Here is a 25,036-nt window from a genome sequence, read left to right on the forward strand (position 1 = left end):
TTGGCTCATTGACATCTAATGGAGCTAAGCTTAGTTCTTCGAGTAAATTGTGACTTTCGAACTTGATGCCTTGTAGAGTTGTTAGCGCTCTTTGATAGTAAGTCGCACAATACTATTATTATTTCTGCTAGGAGCTATGGAGAGTTCAAGTGCACCCAATCATAAACGCAATCAAAGACTTAAGAAGAAAGAGAAAGAGCGAGAGATTGCAAAGCAATATAAAGAAAAAGGAGAATTTGATCCAAAAAAAGCAAAGAATATGCTGAAAAACGCTCGTAAAATGAAAAATAGAGCAGTGAAATTGTTTTCAGAGGCTATTCCCGCATTCGAAGAAGCAGCTAGAATTTCTAAAGTTGATTCTGAAGCGAGTGATAACTTGCGAGAAGTCGGTCGCAGTCTCAAAGACGCAGCGATTAAACAAGTTGCTCTTGCAAATGAAAAAGTGGTAGTGGCAGAGTCCTTACAGGGCATTGAACATTCTTTTCTGCAAAAAGATGCTAAGTGTTCAGAACAAGAGCTTCTCCAAATGAAGTTCACTAAAAAATAAGTTTTTGAGCGAGCACTTGTATATATTTCTTTTCATTTATCTTTTTACTTTTATTTAATCTTTTTCATTTCATTTATCTTTTTACTTTTATTTAATCTTTTTCATTTCATTTATCTTTTTACTTTTCATTTATCTTTTTTCATTTCATTTATCTTTTTACTTTTATTTAATCTTTTTCATTTCATTTATCTTTTTACTTTTTAATTTTCATTTATCTTTTCTTTAAAAAAATCGGGTTAAAAAACCCCATGGTCAGTAAACTGCATCTCCTCCTCCTCGTGGTACTGGCTGGATAACGCAAACGGAGCTCTGCAAAAAATGAAACTCTAGTCAACTTAAACAGATTCAATGAGATTGAGCACAAACTCAAAGATTAGATTAAATTGCATAGATATTACTCAGTGTAAATTCACACTTCTCAATTACTCCCTCTCTCATTTTCCCGCTCTCTCTCATTCTCATTTCCCGCTCTCTCATTCTCATTTTCCCGCTCTCTCTCATTTCCGCTCTCAATCTCGTTTCTCACCTCTCATTCTCATTTCTGCCTCTCTCATTCTCCTCTCTCTTTATTTTCCTGCTCTCTCATTTTCCCACTCTCTCATTTTCCTGCCTCTCATTCTCTTTTCCGCTTTCAATCTCGTTTCTCCTCTCTCATTCTCATTTCCTGCTCTCTCATTTTCCTGCTCTCTCATTTTCCCACTCTCTCATTTTCCTGCTCTCTCATTTTCCTGCTCTCTCATTCTCTCTCTTTATTTTCCTGCCTCTCTCATTTTCCTGCCTCTCTCATTTCCGCTCTCAATCTCGTTTCTCACCTCTCATTCTCATTTCGCTCTCTCATTCTCATTTTCCTGCTCTCTCATTTTCCCACTCTCTCATTTTCCTGCTCTCATTCTCATTCCGCTCTCAATCTCGTTTCTCACCTCTCATTCTCATTTCCTGCTCTCTCATTCTCTCTCTTTATTTTCCTGCCTCTCATTTTCCCACTCTCTCATTTTCCCGCCTCTCATTCTCATTTTCCGCTTTCAATCTCGTTTCTCACTCTCTCATTCTCATTTCCCGCTCTCTCTCATTTTCCGCTCTCAATCTCGTTTCTCACTCTCTCATTCTCATTTCCCGCTCTTTCTCTCATTCTCCTCTCTCTTCTATTTTCCCGCTCTCTCTCATCGTTTCTTACTCTTTCTCTCTCTCATTTTCCCGCAGCAGATAAAAAATTCACTAGAAAAAGTTACTTTAGTTCTATTTTAGAATTTTCGAATATTTATCAACACATTTGCATGAATTTTATTAGTTTTCTGATCATAACTTCTAAACGCATAGTGATCCGATATCTTTTATCAACAATTATTGAAAGCCCATAAAAAATTACATCAGAAAAAATTATTTTTGTTCTGCTTCTCGATGACCTTAGTCTATATTAGCGCTAAATCATAAAAATTGTAAGTTATTTCATCTTATCTCGAAAACGCATAGTGTTCGACCTATTTTTTTCTTTGTGTACGAATAGAGCATCAAATGTTACATAGGTATATGCTGAAAAATTTGTGCTTCCATAAGCCTAAGGTGGCCTTTATTAGCCATTGAAAAGTCCGTTGTCAAAGGCCAAATAGAGACCCTCGATAGTGTTATTTTTTTCAACGCCAATCAACAGCGCACATCATGAAACTAATATTATCGAAGAAAAATCGAGTCCAAATTATGTCTATATATCTCAAAAGGCCATTTTCCGTGATTGAGATAGTTTTGCTAATTTTCTCAAAACGCATACCGATAGGTATATTTTGACTTCGATTTATTGTAGAGCATAAAAACTGCATTAGAAAAAGTATTTTCATTCTGCTTCCCGGTTGATTTAAGCGTAAGGTCACTTTTGAAGGTCTCTTTCCGCTGCCGTGAATTGGGACGAAATGTTTTCAGATTTTAAATAACACCATCTTATAGACAATAAAATTAGCTATCGATCAACACCAGAATTGTGTGTCTAGCGTAAGTAGTTTGGCTATAAACACGCTTCAAAGTTTTTTCGAAAAAATGGCCTAGCACAAAAAGTATGAGGCTTAGAGAAAAACCTTTTCAGCCAAATCTATTTATTTTTTAAGCTCTATCTAAAATCGAAATTTCAGCAAAATCGGTGAGGGGGCAAATTCTCTATGGAGATGGAACAAGTCCTTAATATTAATCATAAATTGTAGAGAAAAAGATTTAATTTGATTAACAATTTACATGGATTGACAATTTATTAATCACGTTTATCATGATTATTGATTGTCGATCATTAATTGTAGCATTTTATGGATATTTAATCAATTATCTCTCACTCTCTTTCTTTAATTGTTACCAAATCTAATCTATTTTATATCAATTTAACAGGTTAATCAATGGAGATTAATTAAAATGACCAATTAAATTACTAATCACAATTAACGTTTTGATTTAACCACAATTAAATTAACTATTTCTCCTGACTCATCTTGGTCTCTTTGGTTACTTCCGTAATCAACAATTAAATATAAATTCTCAATTGTTTCCGGTTAACAATGATTAATGAAAATTTTCTGGTGACAATTAATCAGATGAAAAAAGAGTTAATTGTAATTAGATCTTAATAACAATCAGATGATTTCCAATAAAGCGAAGAAAACAAAATTAATCCTCTAAATTGTAAAGAACCAACAGTTAATTTCATCCAATTGAAATTCATGTTATTGCCACAATTTGATTTAACTGAAAAAGTAAAACAATTAAATTAAATTGTTTCGAAAAAGTTTTGTTTGCATGTGTCGCCATCTATTGGTACGATTATAAACTAATCGGAGTGAAAGTTTTTCCCTCGATTTCATTGATTTGATAACTTATTTATTATCATTCTGTTGATTTGATTATTTCAATTAATTGTTCTGTTAACCTTTAAATGATTAACTGTTTCTCCAATTAGATGATTAAATGTCTCCTTTGAAAGGTGTCTTAATTGTTTGGCTTGAAGGTGGTGATGTTTATTACCCTTAACCCTAATCCAGAGTTTACTCTTGATTCGCTTAATTGATTTAATTTGATTATTATTACTCTTTTTTTTATATATTTTCTTAATCATTTTGAACGTTAAATTTTAAGGTGTTCACTTGATTGTCTGAATCTACCAAATAATCTTGATTTACTTTATCATGTTGAGCCTAATGAATGAATCTTTTCAATTTCAAGTGATTTAATCATCAAAAAAAAAACTGTCAACAACCTTGGAAATAGATTGACTCTAATTGTGAATTTAAAAAAGGAGAGTCTTCATTAATTGTCGATTAATTTTCATTGATTAACGGGGGGACAATTTCTGATAAATGGATCAAGCCAATAGGATGGATTAATATATGAAACTGTTCAATTTCATTACCCTTTTAATCAATAAGTTTAATCATCGGCTAAAATTTAATTTCAAAAGCCATTGATTGAATATCCGTTTCAATTATTGTATCTGATTGAGGGCTTGGCTCACACTCCCACTTAATCACCTCATCGATTCAGTTAATCAACTTGAATTTTATCTAATCACTAGTCTCTATTTTTGATTGAATTACCTGGAAATGATCAGTTTAATCATTTTCAACAATAATTATGATGATAGTTAAGATATTGGATTAATATCTCCATGAAAAAATAGATACATTGTTATCATTGGTAACAATTGATTAGCTCGTTAAATCCAGTTGATTCTAGTTGCTCCATAGTAACTCTTTATACTACTTAATTGTTACAATTAACTTATCTGAGTTTTTCTTTTACAACATATATTAATCAGTGTAGACTAATTAGTTGAATATTGTCCCTTTCACTTTCAACAATCAAATTAATAATCTTTGACATACAACTAATTTAATACCCTGAGTTCCAACTTCCAACAATTAACTTCAATTATTTCCAATAATTAATAACAATTCTGTTAATCATCTAGACGATTACTGTTGCTAAGATCAATTAAACTCATCGACTTTGTATAATCCTCGAAACAATTACAACAATCAATTAATTTAGTTACTATGTTTATACAACAAATTTTCAGTGAAATTTATCATTTGAATCAAAATACAAGTAAAAGATAATCACAATTAAAGTTAATTGTTCTAATACTTGAACAATTTAAATTTTCTAAAAAACTGTACATTAAATAGTTAAACAATTAAGTAATTATCATACAATTGAGTGAAGTAATTAATAATTTTATTAATATAAATATCGAAATCAACTAATTACAATTTCAGTGGATGGCAAAGTTTTCATTTAATCGTTAAGGTAAATTTTTAATTATTAATACAATCGATCAACAATCAGCCTATAAAAATATTGATTGTGTGAAGTTTAATTGACTTAATCAACTATTAATCTGTATCCCACAGGTTGATTTAATAGCTACAGAGCAAAGGTAACAATTTACAAGTACATTTAATTAACTACTACACAATTTATTGAGTGGATTTTGATCTATCAATTAAAATCTAGTAAACAGTCAACTGTTAATTAGTTATAATTATCCAAATCACCTTTACAATTTACTTTTTATTGGTTAAAGATTTACTTGATTAAGGAAAAATACAGTTACCAATAGGATTTACTGATTACCACTACAATTAAGATTATGATGAGTCTCAATATTTTCACCAGTACTTACAATTAATATAATTAATCAAACACTTACCTCAATATCAGGATTAATTATAATTAGTACCACTACAATTAGCAACATTGTACAAATAAATATCAACTCAGAATAAACAATTTAATCATTAAATTGTTTACTATTTAGATTAAACTTTGTACAGGTAAAGCAAAAAAATATCGAGTCAATCAAAATGAGACCATGATCATTGACAAATCACAATTAACTCTCAAGTTAATTAACTGCTACATTAACAGTTACAGTAAACAATACACTTACAATTTTCAATAGTTAAATCAAAGTCTATTCACCTAATTGTTGATCTAATTGTGCATCGATATTGATTATTATAATGTACATGTAGTATATTTCTTAATTAAATAGTTGATCAAACAATCAATATGATCAGATTGATTAACTGCTTCTCATCAAGATTATAAAATGATACTTATATTGATTGGAAAGTTTTAAACAATCAAATTTAATCTCATCAATTTTTACCAATAATAATATTTTAGATTTACAATCAAGTACTTTTCTGTAAAATTAACCTCAATTGTAACAATTAAAACCAGAGGTATTTACTAATTAGAAAACAAAAGTTAATTGACTTAATATGAAACAATCAGTTGATTATAATCAGCTATTGATTAGTAATGATAATCAATACAATCATATATTAATAGTTATAAATAGTTATGATGGATAAGTAAAAAAAAAAGAGTTAGTTAAATATATTAATATGATTTAGTTAATCAACCTAATCAAATCAATCAACAATGAAAACAGTTTACAAGTTCAATTGTTCAAAATTAACTGATCAATTTTTGATTGTTTGGTGTTGATGAAGACACAAAAAAAATTAGATATTAACAGTTAATAATCAGAAAGAATCAAAAAATAAAATTAATATCATAATCAAAGTAATTCTGATAACAATTATATCTTATTGATTAACTTGTATTATTATAATAATAAAGAAACCAAGATGGTTAAAGGGGCTTGTTAGTTAATTAGTTAGTTGGCAAGTTAATAATAATCAAATCAAGTATAAATTGTACAAGTTTCATGTTTGATTCCTGTCTTTGATCAATTGAGATTAGATTGTTGTTATTTGTCAATAGATAATTAGATGATTGTTGTATTATTTTTAATTATAACTAATGATGGGAGTGACACACCTCCAACAAAAGAAGAGAGTGAAAATGATTATGATTGTTGATTAAATATTAATTGTGATTAGAAAGTTATCCTAAGAGTAGTTACTCTGATTAACTGAGATGATAATATAATAACTTTGATTCCTTTGGCCTTCCTGGTTATCTAAACTTTTTTTATGAAAGAATATTGATCAAAATTTAAAATAGAATAAGAAATAATTAATTAATCGATCCAATCAATATTATATCATTAATCAATTAGAAAAAAAAAGAGAGAGAGAGAGAAACTTACCTGTTGATCACTTTAATCACTTTTAGACTGTTGCATCAATTGGTTAATTGTTGATCTTACGTTCTTGGTGATTGGATTAGAGATTAAGAGGAGAAAAAGTTTCTTCAGTTGCTATTGATTAATTGGAAGATTCTGTTGATTGTTGAACAGATTAAGTGATTAAACTATTTTCTGATATTTGTATCATTTCATTTTCATCTCTTAAATTGTTATGGGGACACACCTTTCAGTGATCTTTAAAACGTGCACCATTCATATCGTGGTAATAATTATAAATATAATCATAATTATCATGATTAGAATCTCTCGGTGGTAACAATTAACTGATAGTGAACAAAAAATGAGAGAGACGGAATTAATTAATATACAATATTATTACTAATATTGTTAATTATTTGTAATCAAAGTAATGTAATCATGTTTTAGATGACATACTCATTTTGTTAATTGTTGACAAATAGTATTTAATTTGTTCAATGATGCTCAATTGAAATCGTTCCGGACTGGGGGTATCGTTAGTTTACTAATTGTGATGATGAAAGTTGATTGTTGTTATCAATTTGTGGTGCAATTGATGAGTCGAGCCTCCAATAGGTCCATAGATTGTAACATTTGTTTGATTAACCAAACAATTTATTATCTGATAGAAAAGTAATAATAATAAATAGATTGGTAAATGTTGATAGTCAATTAATTCAACCAGAGATCGTCTATTATTGATTAAGACTGAAAATCTAATCAATTCTGTTAATTATAAAAATTCAATATGAACATGAGTCTTTTCGTGATTCCAGTTAATTGTTAGTTTCTTGCGACCGGTTAATTTTCTTAGATTGACAGTAAATTGTCATTTAGAGTTAATTATTAATAGTAATCATTATTGAAGAATACACATTAAGGGCAGATTATACTTTCTTTAGTTTGAGTTGATCTTCTTTAGTGGTTTCGTTCTTAATTGTTAATTATTGTGTATTTTTTCACTACAATTAAAAGGCACGTTCGTAATCCAAATTAATTCTCACTGAGTAAAGTTGATCAAACATTCACTGATCTCGTGTTAATTTATCAGCCACTGTTAAGATTTGTATTTACCATTAGTCACCCGTGAATAATGATAAATCAACTGATTTAAGAATCAAGTCTAATTTTGTTTAAATTGCCACAACGAGGAATAGATTAGCTAATTAATAGACGGCAATTAAAATCTAGATTTTGTCCAAGCTTTGAGATTCCAAGTCCATGTAATAATATAAGACGAAGATGAAATTAAGATCCAAAGAGTTAATTTGTGTATTCTTAATCTGTTGTGATTAACTAGAGAAAGAAAGAAAGAAAGAAAGAAATGAACTGAATTAAAAGATATCAAAGTAATTGGCAAATTGTCAAGAGAAAGTTAATCAATTAAAAGTGTAAATATTCACAAATTGAAAGTAATTGTTATTATATCAGCCATCAAGTGAAGGTTAATTGTTGTCCTTGGTGTTAGATTATGATAATAATTTAAATCATCATCTCTTAAGAATCGTTACAATTTCTGATATAAATTGCAATTGAGTTAATCTGTTACATTGTATTAGTTTTAACCTGTCAGGTGAATATGTTAATCTGATAAAAAGGATTAATAAAAACAAGTAAAATATTATTACCGTTGGAAACAATTAAGCAATCGTGTTAGTTAATGATTTATTTGACCTATGGAAAAGAAGATTAATCAAAAGCGATCAACAATTGTAGCTTACCTACAATCAGGAATCACAATTAGTCCATCGTGATGATTTAATGAAAATGTTAATTTTGGTCTGATCCTCTTAATCGCTTAATCCATTTGGCTGATGGTTTCTATGGGAAGAAAATTGAAAATATGATTAACTTATCAACCTTACATTGGAATTGTTGTTGGTTCCTATTTGATGACTACAAAAGGGTTAATTGTTAATAGAAAGTGTTAAATCTGATGAGTAATTAGCAAATTGTCTTGAGACAAATCTTGTGACCACTTAAGGAGAAATGGTGACTTTCACCATCACAAGACCGCAACTTAGGTGCTTAAATATTGGATAACTGACCTTACATGTGAGATGATGATAAATATGAAAAGAAAGAGGGAGAGGGAGAGATGATGATGATAATGATGAAGAAAATAATGTCAGGTAAAGTGATGGTTTCCACGTGATATTTACCTTTCTCTTTCATCATCTCTTTTGAAGGGATAAAAAAAACTAGATATTTGATGATAATTGAAGCATAGTTAACCTTTGGACATTTATATCAAATATAAATATAAATTGTTCTCTTTCTTTTTTTTCTCTCCCTCTGGATGATGATGATTATGATCTGATAGAGATGATGGTGTGTGGCTGTGGTAGAGAAAAGCTTAACAATAATGAGCAGGTAATCATTTTTTTCAACTCTTTTCCATTTGGTAATTTGTTGGGCCTCCAATTTGAATAGGAGAGGGCAAAGAGTATCCTAGAGATTACAAGAGATAAACATTAAGCTATGGATTCCGTTTAATCGAACGATTTCCAGGTAAATTTGTAATCAAGAAGATCCGATGATGATGTTGGTGTTGGTGTTGGTGTTGGTCGTGGTGGTGGTGATGATAATCTGATTGAAATGAACTTTGGATGTTGTGTCTCCATGAAAAGGATAATATAAGTGAAGATCCAATAAGAGAGAGGAAATCAATGAATCTCTTTGATTTTTTTGCTTCTTTTTCGGTCAATTGTTTGAATTGAGGTCAAAGAGTAAAGAAGTTGTCCATGATCCATGAAGATTAAGCTCGCAACTATTAAAACAAAAGGTAAAGCAAAAGATTAATTGACTAAGAGATAAAAATAAAATCTAATTATTGAAGAGGGAAAACTTAGAAGTTGAAGGAAAAAAAGACAGAGGGAGTTACTGCGAAAATCGAACTGCGGCTGCGCAGTTTCTTTTTTTCTCCTAATTAATTTTGTTTTATTCTTCTTTTAATAGTAATTAAAATGATAATCAAGATTAATTAACCATTAATATCTTCTTACAATTTGATTGTTAGAACCATTTACTGATTGACCGTGTAAACAACACCATCTAATTAAGTGAAAAAAAAGTTAACAGTAAACATCCCCACTTGTTGGTCAATTGGACTATCTCTTTGTGTTGGTTGACACATTTTGAGAATAATTTTAACAATTGTTTTGATTTTAATGTCTTACAATTGATTTTTATTGTATTTATTTTATTCTAATTAAGTTTTCAATTGTATTTTGTGATTTTCTCTCTCATATTATGTATCCCTTGATGAATCCAGATCCTGAGATGGCTTCACCTTACCCACAGGCATTTCAATACTCACCTAACAATACCCCATCATTGGCATCTGAAAGTGCTAATTACCATTCAACTGGGGTTAATTTACCAAATCTATTAAATTTAACATCAACTAACATGATGATGGACACAAATGACTATGGAGAATATCGTGATTCTATGGGTTTAATGTCATCAGCATCTTCTACTACCTCATCTTCATCAACTGCATCTTCATTACCTCAATCACCTTTATCCTCTGCCAATAGTTACATTTCATCATCTTCTTCAACATCATCATTAATATCTGAACCTGGTTACACTTATTGTAAACGAGAAAAATTAACAGAGGAAAGATTAACACTTATCCGTCAACCCGCTGCCAATCATCGTGCTCGCTATAAAACTGAAGGTTCTCGTGGTGCAATTAAAGATAATACCGGTAAAGGATTTCCAGTGATTAGATTAGAAGGTTATAATGGTTTTAATACAATTAAATTAATCTGTTTTATTGGAGATGAAAATAAACTCGGTGAACCTCATCCTATTTATAAAGTATCAAAGGTAACCTCACGAACAGCAACTCCATGTAATTGTCGAGCAGTTAATGGTGTTAAAGCACTTGAATTTGAATTGTCTCCTGATAACGGGATGGAATTGGAAATCAATTGTATTGGCATTCTAAAGGAAAGGATGTTCGAAGTCAAGAAAAGATGTAATCTCATCTTTACCAAGTCACATTCTTGCCGTTTAGTGTTTGCTTGTATTATCCCGGAAACCGGAACCTTAATCAAATTAGTCTCTGATCCAATTGTTTGCGTTCAAACTGTTGGATCGCCCGAAATTCACATGACATCAACCCGTAAAACGCCATTGAATGGAGGTAAAGAGATTATCATTTTGGGCCGTAATTTTACTCGAGATGCGATAATTAATTTGGAAACTAATGGAACCAAATTGGAGGTTTTACCGTTACAAGAATTTCTAAATTCAGCTCATCTTGTCTTTCGATCACCATCATTAATCAATCTAGCAAATTATCTTAAATCTGATTCTCTTGAAGTCGAACTGAAAGTAACTTGTGGAGATAAAGTTTCCGATTCAATTAAAATTTACTATCAAAGGCCAACACTTTTAGAGACATTTAATCTGGACGATTAATTAGTCAACGATTTTTCTGTCTTTTTTATTTTTCAATCTATTCACCAATTATTTCATATTTTACTGTAATTTTTATTCATTGATAAAATCATAACTTAATCTAAGTAAAGTTTTTCTTTCTTGAAAAAATGGTTACCCTTTCATTTATCATTAACCGTTACAAACTTTCGTTGTCACCAACATCGATCTCAACTAAAATCGATTTTCAAAGAAGTTCGATTCGAACTCGAACATTCGGAGATTAATCTTAAACGAATAAAACTGCAAATCGAAACTGTTGTAATACCTTAACCTGTGGGGAAAAGTTTGAAACTTTTTGATCAAACATTCGTAGAAACAGTTTCATTGTGTATATTTAATGGAAATTCATAGACTAATGGCTAATATACGCGAGATGGTATTGTATAAATTTCAGGTCGAACAATTCAATTGCATTTGGACAAAATCGAATTAAATTACGAATTTAGCAAAAGTTTGCAAACTTTTTCCCCGAAGGTTAGTTGAATCACCAGAGCTTCAGAAAATACTCTTCACGAAAGTATCAGTAAAAGATTAGTTTGACAATTAATTTCAGAAATTTTTTTACTTAATTTAGAGATTTACGACGGTTGACTAATTAATCGTCCAGATTAAATGTCTCTAAAAGTGTTGGCCTTTGATAGTAAACTGAATTTATGAGTGACTTTATCTTTACAAATTACTTTCAGTTCGACTTCAAGTGAATCGGATTTAAGATAATTTGCTAGATTGATTAATGATGGTGATCGAAAGACAAGATGAACTGAATTTAGAAATTCTTGTAACGGTAATAACTTCAACACCTAACAAGTACAAATATATGACAAATTTTTATGCTAAATATTTTTTTCTTTTATTAGTTATTTAAATCGAGTCTCAATGATTGATACATTTAATTATCAATGATCCTGCAATCGGAGTTTGATTAGTTGGTTAGTTTTTGACCGTATGGTAGCTCCAATTCGCTTGGTTTATCGGATGGTTCACAAACATCGAAAAGATCCCAACACAAATAGTTCTGAGTGGTTTTGTCGATCATATTATCGGTAATTGAATTGAAATAAACTGAGTTAAGATCAGAACATTTCTTGTAATCTTCTTCACTTGGAACCGCATCGGTTTTAGCCCACGATAAACAACCATTTTCTGACAGAGCGGCGAAAGTGTTAGCATAGCTTCCAGCACCACTGTAAGTGACTGCAGCGGTAATGTCCTTACATTGCTCGCAAACTGCCTTAACATAAACTTTGGGAGGATTTTGTTTGGGTGTAACTGGAGCAGCGGGAATATTTGGTAAACTGATGTCGAGGGTCAGGCTAGATTCACAGGCACCATAGTAAGCACAAAGCTCTTCAACTCTGCTTTGTCGTTCGATAAGAAGGTCAAATGAAGACTCGAATACTTTAACATAAGAAATGCAAGATCCTGCAGGAGTTGGGTAATCACCACAACGTTGCGCAAGTAAAGGTAAGAACTGATTTCGAGCTAATCTCAAATCATTTATATCTGCTTCGAATTCACGTTTGCAAAGCTCACAAGGAGTCATTCCTTTAGCCCAAGCACCAAATGTAGTTCCATTCCAATAAGCATCACCATAGCCTAGTATTAGTTATGAAAGACGAAAAAGAAAGAAGAATCAAGTTAATCAGCTCAGTCGATTCAATTCAATGGTCCTCTCAGTCAAAAAGCAAAATAATCATTTAAAATACTTACATGATGAGATAATGACGACAAAAGTAATCACTAAAAATCGGTTCATGATTTTTACTCGAGTAAGTTAACACAATTTGAAGAATAAGATTAAAGAATTAGATTTATCAACTAACTTAATATGATATTAAATACTTCGGTTGCTCGTCTTTATATACTCTTTTTAATCAACCATAATCGATTTCAATTTATTGTCTTTGAGAATTGATTGATATTTTAAGGATCCAGGATCAGATCATGATCCTTTCCCGTCAGAATGCTTTAAGATAGTATAAGTTCTTGATACAAGTGTACCTAAAACAATAGGATTTGGATTATTCAGCCTACGATTTAGATACAAATGTCTATTATAATAATTGCACTTAAATTTTGGTACCACATCGATGCAACAAGATTTTATCTCCGATCTAATAGTTTTAAGATTAAGATCAATCTGCATTCAATTAAATTCGTAACTTTTTGAGATCATCAATCAATCATACAGTTAATAGAAAATTTCTCCAAGTTTCTAAGTGATCTTTGTTGATTTTTTTCTGGTTTGAATTTGATTTAAATACTATTTATTTATTTATCTGATACCGATTGATTCTTGGTCAATAAATAATAATTGAGCCAAAGTTTTATTTATTCCATGAGATTGTATCATGATTGTGTTTCCATGTCATTTCTTGTTAAAAATTACACATCTTCTGTTGATTGTTCTAACTAAGACAATTAGTTAATTGGTTGATTTTAATTATTACACAGATGCAGATCCATTTCAAATCTTGATCAGAACAATACAATCTTAACTCGGTGCAATCGCACCTAACATAATATAAATAATCAACGAAATTCAATAAACAAATGCTCAACTCATCGATAAATTAAATTACGATCTATCAATCGTTCATAATGTATTAATAATAAAACAAACTAATTAGTTGAATTCAATTAAATACTTAAAAAATAATTTGATCTACTTTCTTAATCTTCATGAGAAAATCACTTTTACAAAGACGAATATTTAACTGGTCAAATTGATGAACAAAAAAATCCATTGACTGATATCAATCAAAATACATTTGAAAATCGATGATCATAATGATTGATTATTGAATTTGAATCCGAATTTACCAAAATTTGTTTTGTTATTGAAAAAATGGCCATAATTGAAACTTCAGGTAGCTTAAGATCGAAAATTGCTTATTCTTTACAGCTTTGATTAAACAATGATGATTAAATTTTCTAAGACACCTCTAGGTCTTGTAGTTAGCTGATCAAATGTTTAAAGTGCTCGATCTACGATGTTGACCAATACTGGGATAGTCTCAAAAATAGGTTTTAGATCATTCTGGCCACTTGAGACTAATCGAGGTCAATCTATTTACAACCGATAATATACCGTTACAAGAATTTCTAAATTCAGCTCATCTTGTCTTTCGATCACCATCATTGATCAATTTAGCAAATTATCTTAAATCTGATTCACTTGAAGTCGAACTGAAAGTAATTTGTGGAGATAAAGTTTCCGATTCAATTAAAATTTACTATCAAAGGCCAACACTTTTAGAGACATTTAATCTGGACGATTAATTAGTCAACCATTTTTCTGTCTTTTTTATTTTTCAATTGAATTATTTCATATTTTACTGTAATTTTTATTCATTGATACAATCATAACTTAATCTAAGTAAAGTTTTTCTTTCTTGAAAAAATGGTTACCCTTTCATTTATCATTAACCGTTACAAAATTTCGTTGTCACCAACATCGATCTCCACTAAAATCGGTTTTCAAAGAAGTTCGATTTGAACACTCGAAGATTAATCTCAAACGATTAAAACTACAAATCGATGTTTCATTAGATCGAAACTCTTTTATTACACTTTAATACTTCATTTATGATGAAGTGAATTGAATCACCATAGTTTCAAATATTATTACTATTCATGTAAGGAGTCTGATCTAAATTATATTATAATAAGTCGAGAATCAAGATACTTGTTGGTGAGTAATGTATTTGCTGTTTAAAAATTTATTTAACTGATGATTGTAGTCGATTAGTACAGTTATGGATGTCATTCCAATTAGAAAATAGATTGACGATCGATGAATGAAGTTTTCATTGACTTGTTGGTGATTACAATTTGCTTGGTTTTTCTGACAGTTCACAAAAATCGAAAAGATCTCAGCACAAATAGCCAACACTAGTTTTTTCAACCATATTATCGGTAATTGGATTAAAATAAACTGAATTAAGATTCGAATATTTCTTGATATCTTTTTCACTTGGAGTTTCACCAGTTTTCACCTAAAAGCTTTAACACCATTAATTGACTAATTAATCATCCAGATTAAATGTCTCTAAAAGTGTTGGCCTTTAATAGTAAATTTTAATTGAATCGGATTATATTTTAGATACGTTTACCTCGTTTATGTCGAGCTTTTTATTTCCATTAGTTGTGATACAAATATGTGTTACTGCAAAATTGGAGAAAATGAGTTCGATTAAAGGTTCATTTTTGATCGTTATGGTAAAACCAATTCACTTAGTTTTTGTTCAGAATCACAAACGAAAAGATCTCAACAGAAATCGTTTCTCCATCTATCGAAATTTTTATCAAATACAGTTTGAGCTTTCTCAATACGGAATACAAAGAGTTCTGGAGGCAAAATCTATTAAGCTGAGTCATATTTGCGAGCATTTTCTGACAGTATATATTATAATATATGTGAGACAATAGTTAATGATAAAAGTTGTAATAATAAGTAATAATCTTTGTAAAAGTAATTCTATCATGAAGTTCAAGCAAGTAGATCAAATTATTTTTTAAGCATTTAATTGTATTCATATTGTAAATTAATTATGTTATTATTACATCATGAACATCATGATCAATCGTAATTTAATTTATCGATCAGTTGATCATTTTTTTTATATTGAATTTCGTTGCTTATTTGTATTATGTTGAGTGCGATTGCACCGAGTTAAGATTGTATTGTTCTGATCAAGATTTGAAATGGATCTGCATCTGTGTAATAATTAAAAATCAATCAATTAACTAATTGACATACTTGAAACAATCAAGAGAAAATGTGTAATTTTTATCAAGAAATGACACGGAAACATAATCATGATGTAAGCTCATGGAATCAATAAAATTTTGACACAAAGTTTTCGAATTTAATTAAACGCAGATTGATCTTAATCTTATACTAGATCGAAGATGAAGAATCGATAAAATTTTGTTGTATTGATGTGGTACCGAAATTTAGGTGCAATTATTATAATAGACATTTGTATCTAAATCGTAGGCTGAATAATCCAAATCCTATTGTTTTAGGTGCACTTGTATCAAGAGCTTGAGATTATATTGTCTTAAATCATCAGAAAAGGATCCTGACATTAAAAAGACCAATTAATTTGAGAACAACAATGGCTTGAAATTGATTACGTTCAATTAAAAGAGTATATAAAGAAGAGGAACCGAAGTATTTAATATCATAATAGTTGATAAATTTGATTCTAAATCTATTCTTCAAATTGGTGTTAACTCGAGTAAAAATCATGAACCGATTTTTAGCTATTACTTTTGTCGTCGTCATCTCATCATGTAAGTATTTTAAATTATTCTTTTTGATTGCGAGGACCATTGAATTGAATGGACTGAGATGATTAACTGGATTTTTCTTTCTTTTTCGCCTTTGATTACTAATACTAGGCTATGGTGATGCTTTTTGGAGTGGATCTAAATTTGGAGATTGGGCTAAAGGAATGACTCCTTGTGATATTTGCAAACGTGAAGTCGTAGCGGATATAACTGATTTAAGATTAGCTCGAAATCAGTTCTTACCTGAGCTTAAGGAACGTTGTGGTCTACACCCAACACCTGAAGGATCTTGCGACTCTTATGTTAAAGTATTCGAGGCTTCATTTGACCTTCTTATCGAACGACAAAGCAGAGTTCAAGGACTTTGTGCTTACTATGGTGTCTGTGAGTCTAATTCAACCCTCGACATTAGTTTACCAAATCTTCCCGTTGCTCCAGTTACTCCCAAACAAAATCCTCCCAAAGTTTATGACGAGGCCGTTTGTAAGGAATGTAAGGATATTACCGCTGCAGTCACTTATGGTGGTGCTGGAAACTATGCTAACACTTTTGCCGCTCTGGCAGAAAATGGTTGTTTATCGTGGGCTAAAACTGATGCGGTTCCAAGTGAAGAAGATTACAAGAAATGTTCTGATCTTAACTCAGTTTATTTCAATTCAATCACCGATAATATGATCGACAAAACCACTCAGAACTATTTGTGTTGGGATCTTTTCGATGTTTGTGAACCAACAGAAAAATCAAGCGAATTGAAATTACCATACGGACAAAAATTAACCAACTAATTGAACTACGATAATTAAATGTATCAATCATTGAGACTCGATTTGAATTATTAATAAAAGAAAGAAATATTTCGCATAAAAAGTTGTTAGATACTTGCGTTTGTTAGAATTGGAGGATTTGCAAGAATTTCTAAATTCAGCTCATCTTGTCTTTCGATCACCATCATTGATCAATTTAGCAAATTACCTTAAATCTGATTCACTTGAAGTCGAACTGAAAGTAATTTGTGGAGATAAAGTTCCCAATTCAATTAAAATTTACTATCAAAGGACAACACTTTTAGAGACATTTAATCTGGACGATTAATTAGTCAACCATTTTTAATCAAAATAGTTGTTAGAGACTCGTGTTTCTTAGAGTAGAATAGAAAGAATATTGTATTCTGTTGGTTTTCGTTCTGAAGCGATTCGAGCGAGAATCAAATCCATTTCGTTAATAGATTTGATCTCAACAAATGAAACTAAAAAATATTACATTCTAATGGTCGTTAGGCCACAAAGGGTCTGTAAATGAGCGAGTTTTTATCATTAAAGCCAGACATTTAATGTAATAATAAGGTCGATGCGTGAAATCAAATTAATCAAACGATTGATTGAAATTATTTATAACTTTTTATTGGAAGTGAATATACTTTTCTAATAACTACAATTCCAAATTTTTATTTAGCTTCATGTTTGATGTTTACTATTGGGTAGATGGACAGACATCGAAAAGATCTGAGCAAAGGTAGTTGACATTTGATTTATCTCGAATAGTGTTGGTCAATTTGTCGAAAACTTTTCCCATGAAGTCTTTGCAGTGTTTGTGCTCTTCAGTGGTTGGGAACATACCGGCCTTGGTCCAGGAGAGACAATTGTTTTCAAGTCCAGCGTTCATTGAAACGGCGTAAGAACCAACATTAAGGTAAGTTACGGTGGCGGTGATGTTACAGTTGTAACAAGTTGCATCGTCGTAAGCCTTTGATGGATCTTTGGGACTAACTGGAGCAGCGGGAATAGCAGGATCACTGGTGTCAATAGTGGTCTCAGAAGTACAGATTCCGTAGAAAGCGCAAATTTCCTTGGCGGCAAGTCGAGATTCCAAAGTATCGTAAGTGTATTTGAACATTTCCATGAGCGATGAACATGAACCGTCTGGGGTTGGGTATTTGCCACAGGTATCAGTTAATTTGGGTATTTGTTGGTTTCGGGCTAACTTGAAATCGGTCAAATAAGCTCCAGTTTCGGCCATACAGATTTCACATTGACTTTTACCTTCTTTCCAGTCTTTCCAGGCACTTACAACGTAACCTGTTGATTAGAGAGAAAATTAATTAATTACAATTAATAAACAGTTTATAATAATGTACTTACATGCTGAGAGAAGGGCGACAATTGTAATTAATCGATTCATGATTGTTGTTGATTGATTGTTTTACTTGTTAACTAATTGCAATTAACTGAACAAAAGTTGAGATTTTGATCAATATTTATACTAATTTATTGTTTGGTTACCTGTTCAATTTTTTGCAAATAATCATGATTACCCAGGTGATTTTCAGATATTAATTGTTACCCAGTAATTAATTTAATTATCAATTGTAATTATATTTCACAATTAAATGGGTATCGTCATATTACCATTGACAATTGATGACATTGATGAGACAATATTGGAACAATCAATAATATTTGTTTGTTTCAAATAAATTGACTAACGTTGATTATTTATTTGAAGACGGTTATGGATTTCGATAGCAATTATGACGATCTAATTAATTATTAATTAGAAAGAGTCAAAGTTAAAGAGATAGATTAGAGTTCTAATTAGGACTTTCTATCTCCGTATCGAAAATAAAAGTCAACCATTTGGCTCTGAAGTTTTGGGTTAATTACTAGAGAGACAGGAAAAGGTTTTTCGTATTTGTTATAACATTGAAACAATAAGTGTTAATTAGGGTGGTTAATTAGCAATGATTAATCCAATTGATTCACTGAATTAATATTTGAAGAGAAAGGTAAATTAAGTAACAAGAATTTGATTATCAAGTTAATCTTTCACCAAATATGATGATTTAGTATACGATAAACTCGTTGTACTTGATAGCATTTTATTTTTTTATCATTCGTATTTGGTTGTTTTAAATGAGGGTTAAATTATTGAAGATTAATTAATAAAAAAGTTTTGTATCAATTTAGAACCACAAACTTTTTGATTAAAATAATCTCATAATCATGTGATTATTATATTAGAGGTTCTGTTTAATGTTAAACAATCAGATAACAGTTATCATATTTTATATACGATATCAATTGAATCAAATTCAAATTCAAAATTTAAATTAATGAAAATCAATCAATTAATTGCTCTTTTGAAACAATCGTGTGATATTGAAATGAGATGGACGATTAATCTTGTTTACAATCAGAGAAACAATTAATCAATTATTGATAAGATGAATCCGGATCTTCAGTAAATTGAATCAAACTTGATTTTATTTCAGGGGATTATAATCTAATCACAATTACATTACAAAGAGGCTCAATATTATTTGGTAAGAAAAATTCAGTTGAATCGATTATCACAAAACAATGGATTGAAAATCAGAGAATATTTGATTAAGATTGAAAGAGTATAAAGAAGACGAATAAAACAATCATAATTGTTATACATGGAAAACTAAGTTGATTTTCAATATATTATTTTGATTGTTGTAAATTCATTACAAGAAATAATCATGAACCGATTTTTAGCCATTACTTTTGTCGTCGTCATCTCATCATGTAAGTATTCAAAGTATTCTTTTGCTTTTTGATTGTGAACAAAATTTTATGGACTGAACTGATTAACCTGATTATTCTGGTTTCTTTTTTTGTCTTACATTACTAATTCTAGGCTATGGTGATGCTCTTTGGAATGGATCTACATTTGAAGATTGGGCTAAAGGAATGACTCCTTGTGAGATTTGCAAACGTGAAGTAAAAGCGGGGCTTACTGATTTGAGATTAGCTCGAAATCAGTTCTTACCTTTACTTAAGGAACAATGTGTTACATACACAACTCCTGAAGGATCTTGTGATTCTTACATGACAGTATTCGAGGCTTCATTTGACCTTCTTATCGAACGACAAAGCAGAGTTGAAGAGCTTTGTGCTTACTATGGTGCCTGTGAATCTAGTCTGACCCTCGACATCAGTTTACCAAATATTCCCGCTGCTCCAGTTACTCCCAAACAAAATCCTCCCAAAGTTTATGATAAGGCCGTTTGTAAGGAATGTAAGGATATCACCGCTGCAGGCACGTACATGGGCGGTGGACATTATGCTAATACTTTCGCCGCTCTCGCAGAAAATGGTTGTTTATGGTGGATGAAAACTGATGCGGTTCCAAGTAGAGAAGATCATAAGAAATGTTCTGAGCTCAACTCAGTTTATTTCAATTCAATCACCGATAATATGATCGACAAAACTACTCAGAACTATTTGTGTTGGGATCTTTTCGACATTTGTGATCCTGCACAGAAACCAAACGAATTGGTTTTACCTTATGGTGAACTAAAATCAACCAATTAACTGAATACCCTTTCTTTAATCACTGCAATATCAATATGTAAATGTAACAATCAGTAATATCTTGAAAATAAACTTATGAAACTTATTTGATGATTATTATTTGAAATTTTTCCACAATTTAATGTATCGTCACATCCTTGTTGCAAACGATTTCACTAGTTGGTTGATCAGAAATACTATTGATGACAGCTTTAGGTTGCTATCGATAAGCAAATGATTGAATAGATTAGAGTTTTGACCTCCGTCAAGTTCAAAATAAGCTGCTTTTTTTTGATATGTCATTCAATAAAAACCATTAGCCACATTTCATTCATGTATCTCCGTATCGATAGTACAAGTCAATTAGCAATTTATTGTTTTGCACAAAAAGAATTCGCTAATTATTTATCACCGTTTGGATTTTAAGTTTAGAGATGAATTCAATTGTAAAAAGGCTTATCTTAATCTCCATCCAAAGGATCAGACTTTTTCCTTTAATGAAATTAACTGTTTCTAATTAAAAGATGAATTCATTGTGATTTGCTTATAAAAATAATCATGATAACATTGAAACAATGATTGTTAATTGGAGTGGTTGTTTTTATCATTTACTAATCAGAAAGTAACTACTAATTTATTGAATTAATATTTGACTATCACGAGGAGAAAGATAAATAGAGTAACAAATAATTTAATTACAGTAATTAACAAGTTCATCTGATTTTACTAAATTTGATTATTGAGTATGCGATAAACCCATTGTACTATTAGCAATATATTTGTTTATTAGTATTTAATTTTTTATGTGAGATTTTAAATCATCAAAGATTAATTAATAAAAAAATTTTGCATCAATTTAGGAGCACAATTTTTTTTGATTTCAATAATAGTGACATGATTATGAGACTAATATTATAAGAGATTCGGATTAATGTTAAACAATGATAACTACTTATTAAATAACTGTTTCGATTGAATCAAATTCAGAATTCAAATTAATAAAAATCAATTAATTGATTGATCTTTTGAGACAATCGTGTGATATTGAAATGTGATGTCCGATTAATTTTGTTTTTGATCAGAGAAAAGACAATTAGTTATTGATAATCTGAATTGGTATCACTAATGAATTGACTCAAGTTTGACTTTATTTCAGGGGCATTAGGATTATAATCTGATCATAATTTCAGTACAAAGAGACTCAACATTTTATTTAATCAGAAAAAGAAAATTCAGTTGAATTGATTATCACAAAACAATGAGTTGGAAATCAGGGAAGATTTGATTCAGTTTGATTGAAAGAGTATATAAAGGAGGTGAATAAAACAATTTGAATTATTATTAACTAATTTGATTTTGAATCTATTATTTTGATTGTTTTAAATTCATCACAAGAAATAATCATGAACCGATTTTTAGCCATTACTTTTGTCATCGTCATCTCATCATGTAAGTATTCAAAGTAGCCTTTTGCTTTTTAATTGTGAACAAAATTTTATGGACTGAACTTTATTATTTTGGTTTCTTTTTTTGTCTTTTTTTACTAATGCTAGGCTATGGTGATGCTCTTTGGAGTGGATCTACATTCGGAACATGGACTAAAGGAATGACTCCTTGTGAGATTTGCAAGTCTGAAGTTGATGCGAAAATAGTTGATTTGAAAAAAGCTGCAAATGAGTTCTTACCTAAACTTAAGAAACACTGTGGTATATACCCAACTCCTGAAGGATCTTGCGATTCTTATGTTAAAGTATTCGAGGCTTCATATGACCTTCTTATCGAACGACAAAATAAACCTGAAGAGCTTTGTACTTACTACAGTGTCTGTGAGTCTAATTCAACCCTTGACATCAGTTTACCAGATATTCCCGCTGCTCCAGTTACACCCAAACAAATTCCTTCCAAAGTTTATAATGAGACCCTTTGTAAGGAATGTACCTTCATTGTCGCTTCTGTCACTTACATGGGTCCGGGACATGATGCTAACTCTATCGCCGCTGAAGCTGAAAATGGTTGTTTATGGTGGATTAAAACTGAACCGATTCCAAGTAAAGAAGATTACAAAAAGTGCTATGAGCTCAACTCAGTTTACTTCAATCCAATTACCGATAACATCCTCGACAAAACCACTCAGAACTATTTGTGTTGGGATCTTTTCGATGTTTGTGATCCTGCACAGAAACCAAGCGAATTGGTTTTACCTTATGGTGAACTAAAATCAACCAATTAAATGAATACACTTTTTCAGTATCGATATTTAAATGTATCAATCAGTCACAAATTAAGAATAAAACTTCTTGCACTCATTTAATAGCCAAGTTTCTCTCATTTATTCTACCATAGATTTTAGCAATCATTGTCACGAGTTTAATAGGGTTTTTTTCAACATAATTTTGTATTTGTAAAAGTTCAACTGAGATCAGAAACGATAAGTTATTCCACAATTAAGTGTATCTTCATATCATTATTACAAACGATTTGGCTTGTTGGTCGATATCTGAACAATTTCCAAACTAACTTTTGGCTACTTGTATTATAATACATGTAATATGAACAATTAGAAATACTATTGATTACAGTTTTAGGTTAATATCGGTTAGCAAATTATTGGATAGATTAGAGTTTTAAATCCTAACCATTAAAGTCAATAGAGACTAGTACACAAATTGAATGGATTTTAGTGAGTTATGATCTGGAGATGAGTTGATCGATTAATGGATTTGTTTTAATTGATTTTCTCGATAAATTTTGTAGATATTTTGAATTGTACGAAATAAAAATATTTATTGGAAATGAAAAAGGTTTCGATCAGTTTTTTATTACTAATTTGGCCCCTTCGTTAAGGGACACTGTCCAAAGATTATTGTACAGAAATAATCTGGGCTTGTTTTGGAAATTAATTGACTGGTATCGTAGTTAAATTGATCGGCCATGTAACTTTTACATGATAGATGGTTTTGAGTATATTCAAGACAAGTATTTTCTATCATTCCATTCAAGGAGCTCGCGTAGCTTTTGACTGTAACAGCGGCCCAGGCCACTGATTTATTACAATTGTCACATTCAATTGACGAAAATACTTGTGGAGTGTTGATCAGATTCAATTGGGATGAAAGACTGTTCAGATTTTCCTCGAATTGCTCTCTGCACAAACCGATTATGTGACAGGCCACATTAGCATCGGTGTGCGTTTGGATGAAGTCGATCAGTTGAGTTGTATAAGTGTCGATATACTTGTAACAACTTTTACGATCTGCTGTAGGTAACATGGTATCGCAAACTTTGTCCAAAGCAGACTCGATATCAACCTTGGACTGTTTCTCGATCACTTTGTATAAGAGTCTAAATACTTGTTTACACAAAAAGCAATCTGGTTCAATCTTTTTGATCGTTGATTGTCCATCGTCAGGTTTACTGGTCAACGATTCCGAACAAGCACCAAAGGTCATACAAGTGTTTCGTGGGTCAAGTTTGGATTCTAGATCGTCATAAATCTTAACCATAAAGTCAATATAATTGTCACACATACCATCGGGTGTCGGATATTGACCACAACAGCGTTGTAACTTTGGGAAGTGCTCTTTTCGTGCCAATTTGAGGTCAGTTTGAATCGATTTAATATCAACTAAACACTTGTCGCAACGATCAACTTTTAAATCCCTTTTAGCGACAAGTAATGGCGACTTTAATTCAATTGCTTTATCACATAGCTGGATTAAGGTACAAACGTCGAAAGGATTTGTTGTGTTAGCAATTAAATCCAAAATCATCGGAGTGTATTGGTTAACATAATTTACACAATCGTCTTTTACTGGATAGACACGATCACAAGCGGAATTTAAGGCCGATACAATTGATTCAACCTCTCGATCGTCTCCCAACAAATCATAAGCATTTGAAATCAAATCAAAACAGAATCTACATGCAATCGACTTAATTGCTGACCCATTTTCAACATAATCTGTAAAACAATCAGGAAAATTAGTAAATTGTAAAGAAAGGGAAACTTTTAAATACTTACAAGTTGATGAAAGTAAAACAGCAAATAAAAGTGATGTCAATTTAACCATGATTATAATAAATTGTTGTTAATTGTTGTTAACTCTAATATTAATTAACTTGTGCTTTATGGATTGGCTTATATTTGATAGCAATTCTATTATTACTAATTGTGATTAAAAAGCTTATTTTTCATGGAAAATATAATAAACAATTGATTAAAATGTAATAACGATTTGATTAAACGCCTCATCGTTAATCAATTTTTTAATCAATGATTACAAAAACAAAGAAAATGTAACTAATATT

The 25,036-nt window shown here is 30.7% G+C and overlaps 7 protein-coding genes and 1 long non-coding RNA gene across 8 annotated transcripts; 4 read left to right on the forward strand and 4 right to left on the reverse strand.

Annotated features, from left to right (window-relative positions):
- Positions 1 to 6,302: 6,302 nt before the first annotated feature.
- Positions 6,303 to 6,857, reverse strand: LOC128394102 (uncharacterized). Its single transcript, XR_008326310.1, has 2 exons — positions 6,642 to 6,857; positions 6,303 to 6,517 (listed from the first exon to the last, which is right to left on the reverse strand). It is a non-coding gene; the product is annotated as an uncharacterized LOC128394102 (long non-coding RNA).
- A 2,743-nt stretch (positions 6,858 to 9,600) lies between these two features.
- On the forward strand, positions 9,601 to 11,222 carry LOC128394101 (nuclear factor of activated T-cells 5-like). The gene has a single exon (XM_053354354.1). It carries the CDS (start codon positions 9,912 to 9,914, stop codon positions 11,091 to 11,093), a length of 1,182 nt encoding a protein of 393 aa, XP_053210329.1. The 5' UTR covers positions 9,601 to 9,911; the 3' UTR covers positions 11,094 to 11,222.
- A 726-nt stretch (positions 11,223 to 11,948) lies between these two features.
- On the reverse strand, positions 11,949 to 13,065 carry LOC128393941 (uncharacterized). Its single transcript, XM_053354171.1, has 2 exons — positions 12,825 to 13,065; positions 11,949 to 12,710 (listed from the first exon to the last, which is right to left on the reverse strand). The coding sequence occupies exons 1-2, from the start codon at positions 12,868 to 12,870 to the stop codon at positions 12,037 to 12,039; spliced, it is 720 nt and encodes a 239-aa protein (XP_053210146.1). The 5' UTR covers positions 12,871 to 13,065; the 3' UTR covers positions 11,949 to 12,036.
- Positions 13,066 to 16,263: 3,198 nt separating this feature from the next.
- On the forward strand, positions 16,264 to 17,267 carry LOC128393935 (uncharacterized). The gene is made up of 2 exons (XM_053354165.1): positions 16,264 to 16,415; positions 16,524 to 17,267. The coding sequence occupies exons 1-2, from the start codon at positions 16,370 to 16,372 to the stop codon at positions 17,195 to 17,197; spliced, it is 720 nt and encodes a 239-aa protein (XP_053210140.1). The 5' UTR covers positions 16,264 to 16,369; the 3' UTR covers positions 17,198 to 17,267.
- A 523-nt stretch (positions 17,268 to 17,790) lies between these two features.
- Positions 17,791 to 18,699, reverse strand: LOC128394506 (uncharacterized). The gene is made up of 2 exons (XM_053354839.1): positions 18,551 to 18,699; positions 17,791 to 18,487 (listed from the first exon to the last, which is right to left on the reverse strand). Exons 1-2 carry the CDS (start codon positions 18,588 to 18,590, stop codon positions 17,883 to 17,885), a joined length of 645 nt encoding a protein of 214 aa, XP_053210814.1. The 5' UTR covers positions 18,591 to 18,699; the 3' UTR covers positions 17,791 to 17,882.
- Positions 18,700 to 19,788: 1,089 nt separating this feature from the next.
- LOC128394213 (uncharacterized) lies at positions 19,789 to 20,834 on the forward strand. The gene is made up of 2 exons (XM_053354505.1): positions 19,789 to 19,960; positions 20,073 to 20,834. The coding sequence occupies exons 1-2, from the start codon at positions 19,915 to 19,917 to the stop codon at positions 20,747 to 20,749; spliced, it is 723 nt and encodes a 240-aa protein (XP_053210480.1). The 5' UTR covers positions 19,789 to 19,914; the 3' UTR covers positions 20,750 to 20,834.
- Positions 20,835 to 22,018: 1,184 nt separating this feature from the next.
- LOC128394212 (uncharacterized) lies at positions 22,019 to 23,039 on the forward strand. The gene is made up of 2 exons (XM_053354504.1): positions 22,019 to 22,177; positions 22,282 to 23,039. The coding sequence occupies exons 1-2, from the start codon at positions 22,132 to 22,134 to the stop codon at positions 22,956 to 22,958; spliced, it is 723 nt and encodes a 240-aa protein (XP_053210479.1). The 5' UTR covers positions 22,019 to 22,131; the 3' UTR covers positions 22,959 to 23,039.
- Positions 23,040 to 23,435: 396 nt separating this feature from the next.
- Positions 23,436 to 24,902, reverse strand: LOC128394210 (uncharacterized). The gene is made up of 2 exons (XM_053354500.1): positions 24,750 to 24,902; positions 23,436 to 24,689 (listed from the first exon to the last, which is right to left on the reverse strand). Exons 1-2 carry the CDS (start codon positions 24,796 to 24,798, stop codon positions 23,551 to 23,553), a joined length of 1,188 nt encoding a protein of 395 aa, XP_053210475.1. The 5' UTR covers positions 24,799 to 24,902; the 3' UTR covers positions 23,436 to 23,550.
- Positions 24,903 to 25,036: the final 134 nt, after the last annotated feature.

The sequence above is a fragment of the Panonychus citri genome, unplaced genomic scaffold (genome assembly GCF_014898815.1).
Source record: "Panonychus citri isolate SS breed McGregor unplaced genomic scaffold, ASM1489881v1 Contig00139, whole genome shotgun sequence".
Classification (NCBI taxonomy): domain Eukaryota; kingdom Metazoa; phylum Arthropoda; class Arachnida; order Trombidiformes; family Tetranychidae; genus Panonychus; species Panonychus citri.

What these genes read in the sequence shown, in the direction of transcription:
- LOC128393935 (XM_053354165.1), top strand. Translation starts at nt 16,370, where the DNA reads ATGAACCGATTTTTAGCTATTACTTTTGTCGTCGTCATCTCATCAT. An exon ending in TGTCGTCGTCATCTCATCAT is followed by an intron (nt 16,416 to 16,523) that starts GTAAGTATTTTA and finishes TACTAATACTAG; the next exon opens with GCTATGGTGATGCTTTTTGG.
- LOC128394506 (XM_053354839.1), bottom strand. Translation starts at nt 18,590, where the DNA reads ATGAATCGATTAATTACAATTGTCGCCCTTCTCTCAGCAT. An exon ending in TGTCGCCCTTCTCTCAGCAT is followed by an intron (nt 18,488 to 18,550) that starts GTAAGTACATTA and finishes TCTAATCAACAG; the next exon opens with GTTACGTTGTAAGTGCCTGG.
- LOC128393941 (XM_053354171.1), bottom strand. Translation starts at nt 12,870, where the DNA reads ATGAACCGATTTTTAGTGATTACTTTTGTCGTCATTATCTCATCAT. An exon ending in TGTCGTCATTATCTCATCAT is followed by an intron (nt 12,711 to 12,824) that starts GTAAGTATTTTA and finishes AACTAATACTAG; the next exon opens with GCTATGGTGATGCTTATTGG.
- LOC128394101 (XM_053354354.1), top strand. Translation starts at nt 9,912, where the DNA reads ATGTATCCCTTGATGAATCCAGATCCTGAGATGGCTTCACCTTACCCA.
- LOC128394213 (XM_053354505.1), top strand. Translation starts at nt 19,915, where the DNA reads ATGAACCGATTTTTAGCCATTACTTTTGTCGTCGTCATCTCATCAT. An exon ending in TGTCGTCGTCATCTCATCAT is followed by an intron (nt 19,961 to 20,072) that starts GTAAGTATTCAA and finishes TACTAATTCTAG; the next exon opens with GCTATGGTGATGCTCTTTGG.
- LOC128394212 (XM_053354504.1), top strand. Translation starts at nt 22,132, where the DNA reads ATGAACCGATTTTTAGCCATTACTTTTGTCATCGTCATCTCATCAT. An exon ending in TGTCATCGTCATCTCATCAT is followed by an intron (nt 22,178 to 22,281) that starts GTAAGTATTCAA and finishes TACTAATGCTAG; the next exon opens with GCTATGGTGATGCTCTTTGG.
- LOC128394210 (XM_053354500.1), bottom strand. Translation starts at nt 24,798, where the DNA reads ATGGTTAAATTGACATCACTTTTATTTGCTGTTTTACTTTCATCAACT. An exon ending in TGTTTTACTTTCATCAACTT is followed by an intron (nt 24,690 to 24,749) that starts GTAAGTATTTAA and finishes ATTGTTTTACAG; the next exon opens with ATTATGTTGAAAATGGGTCA.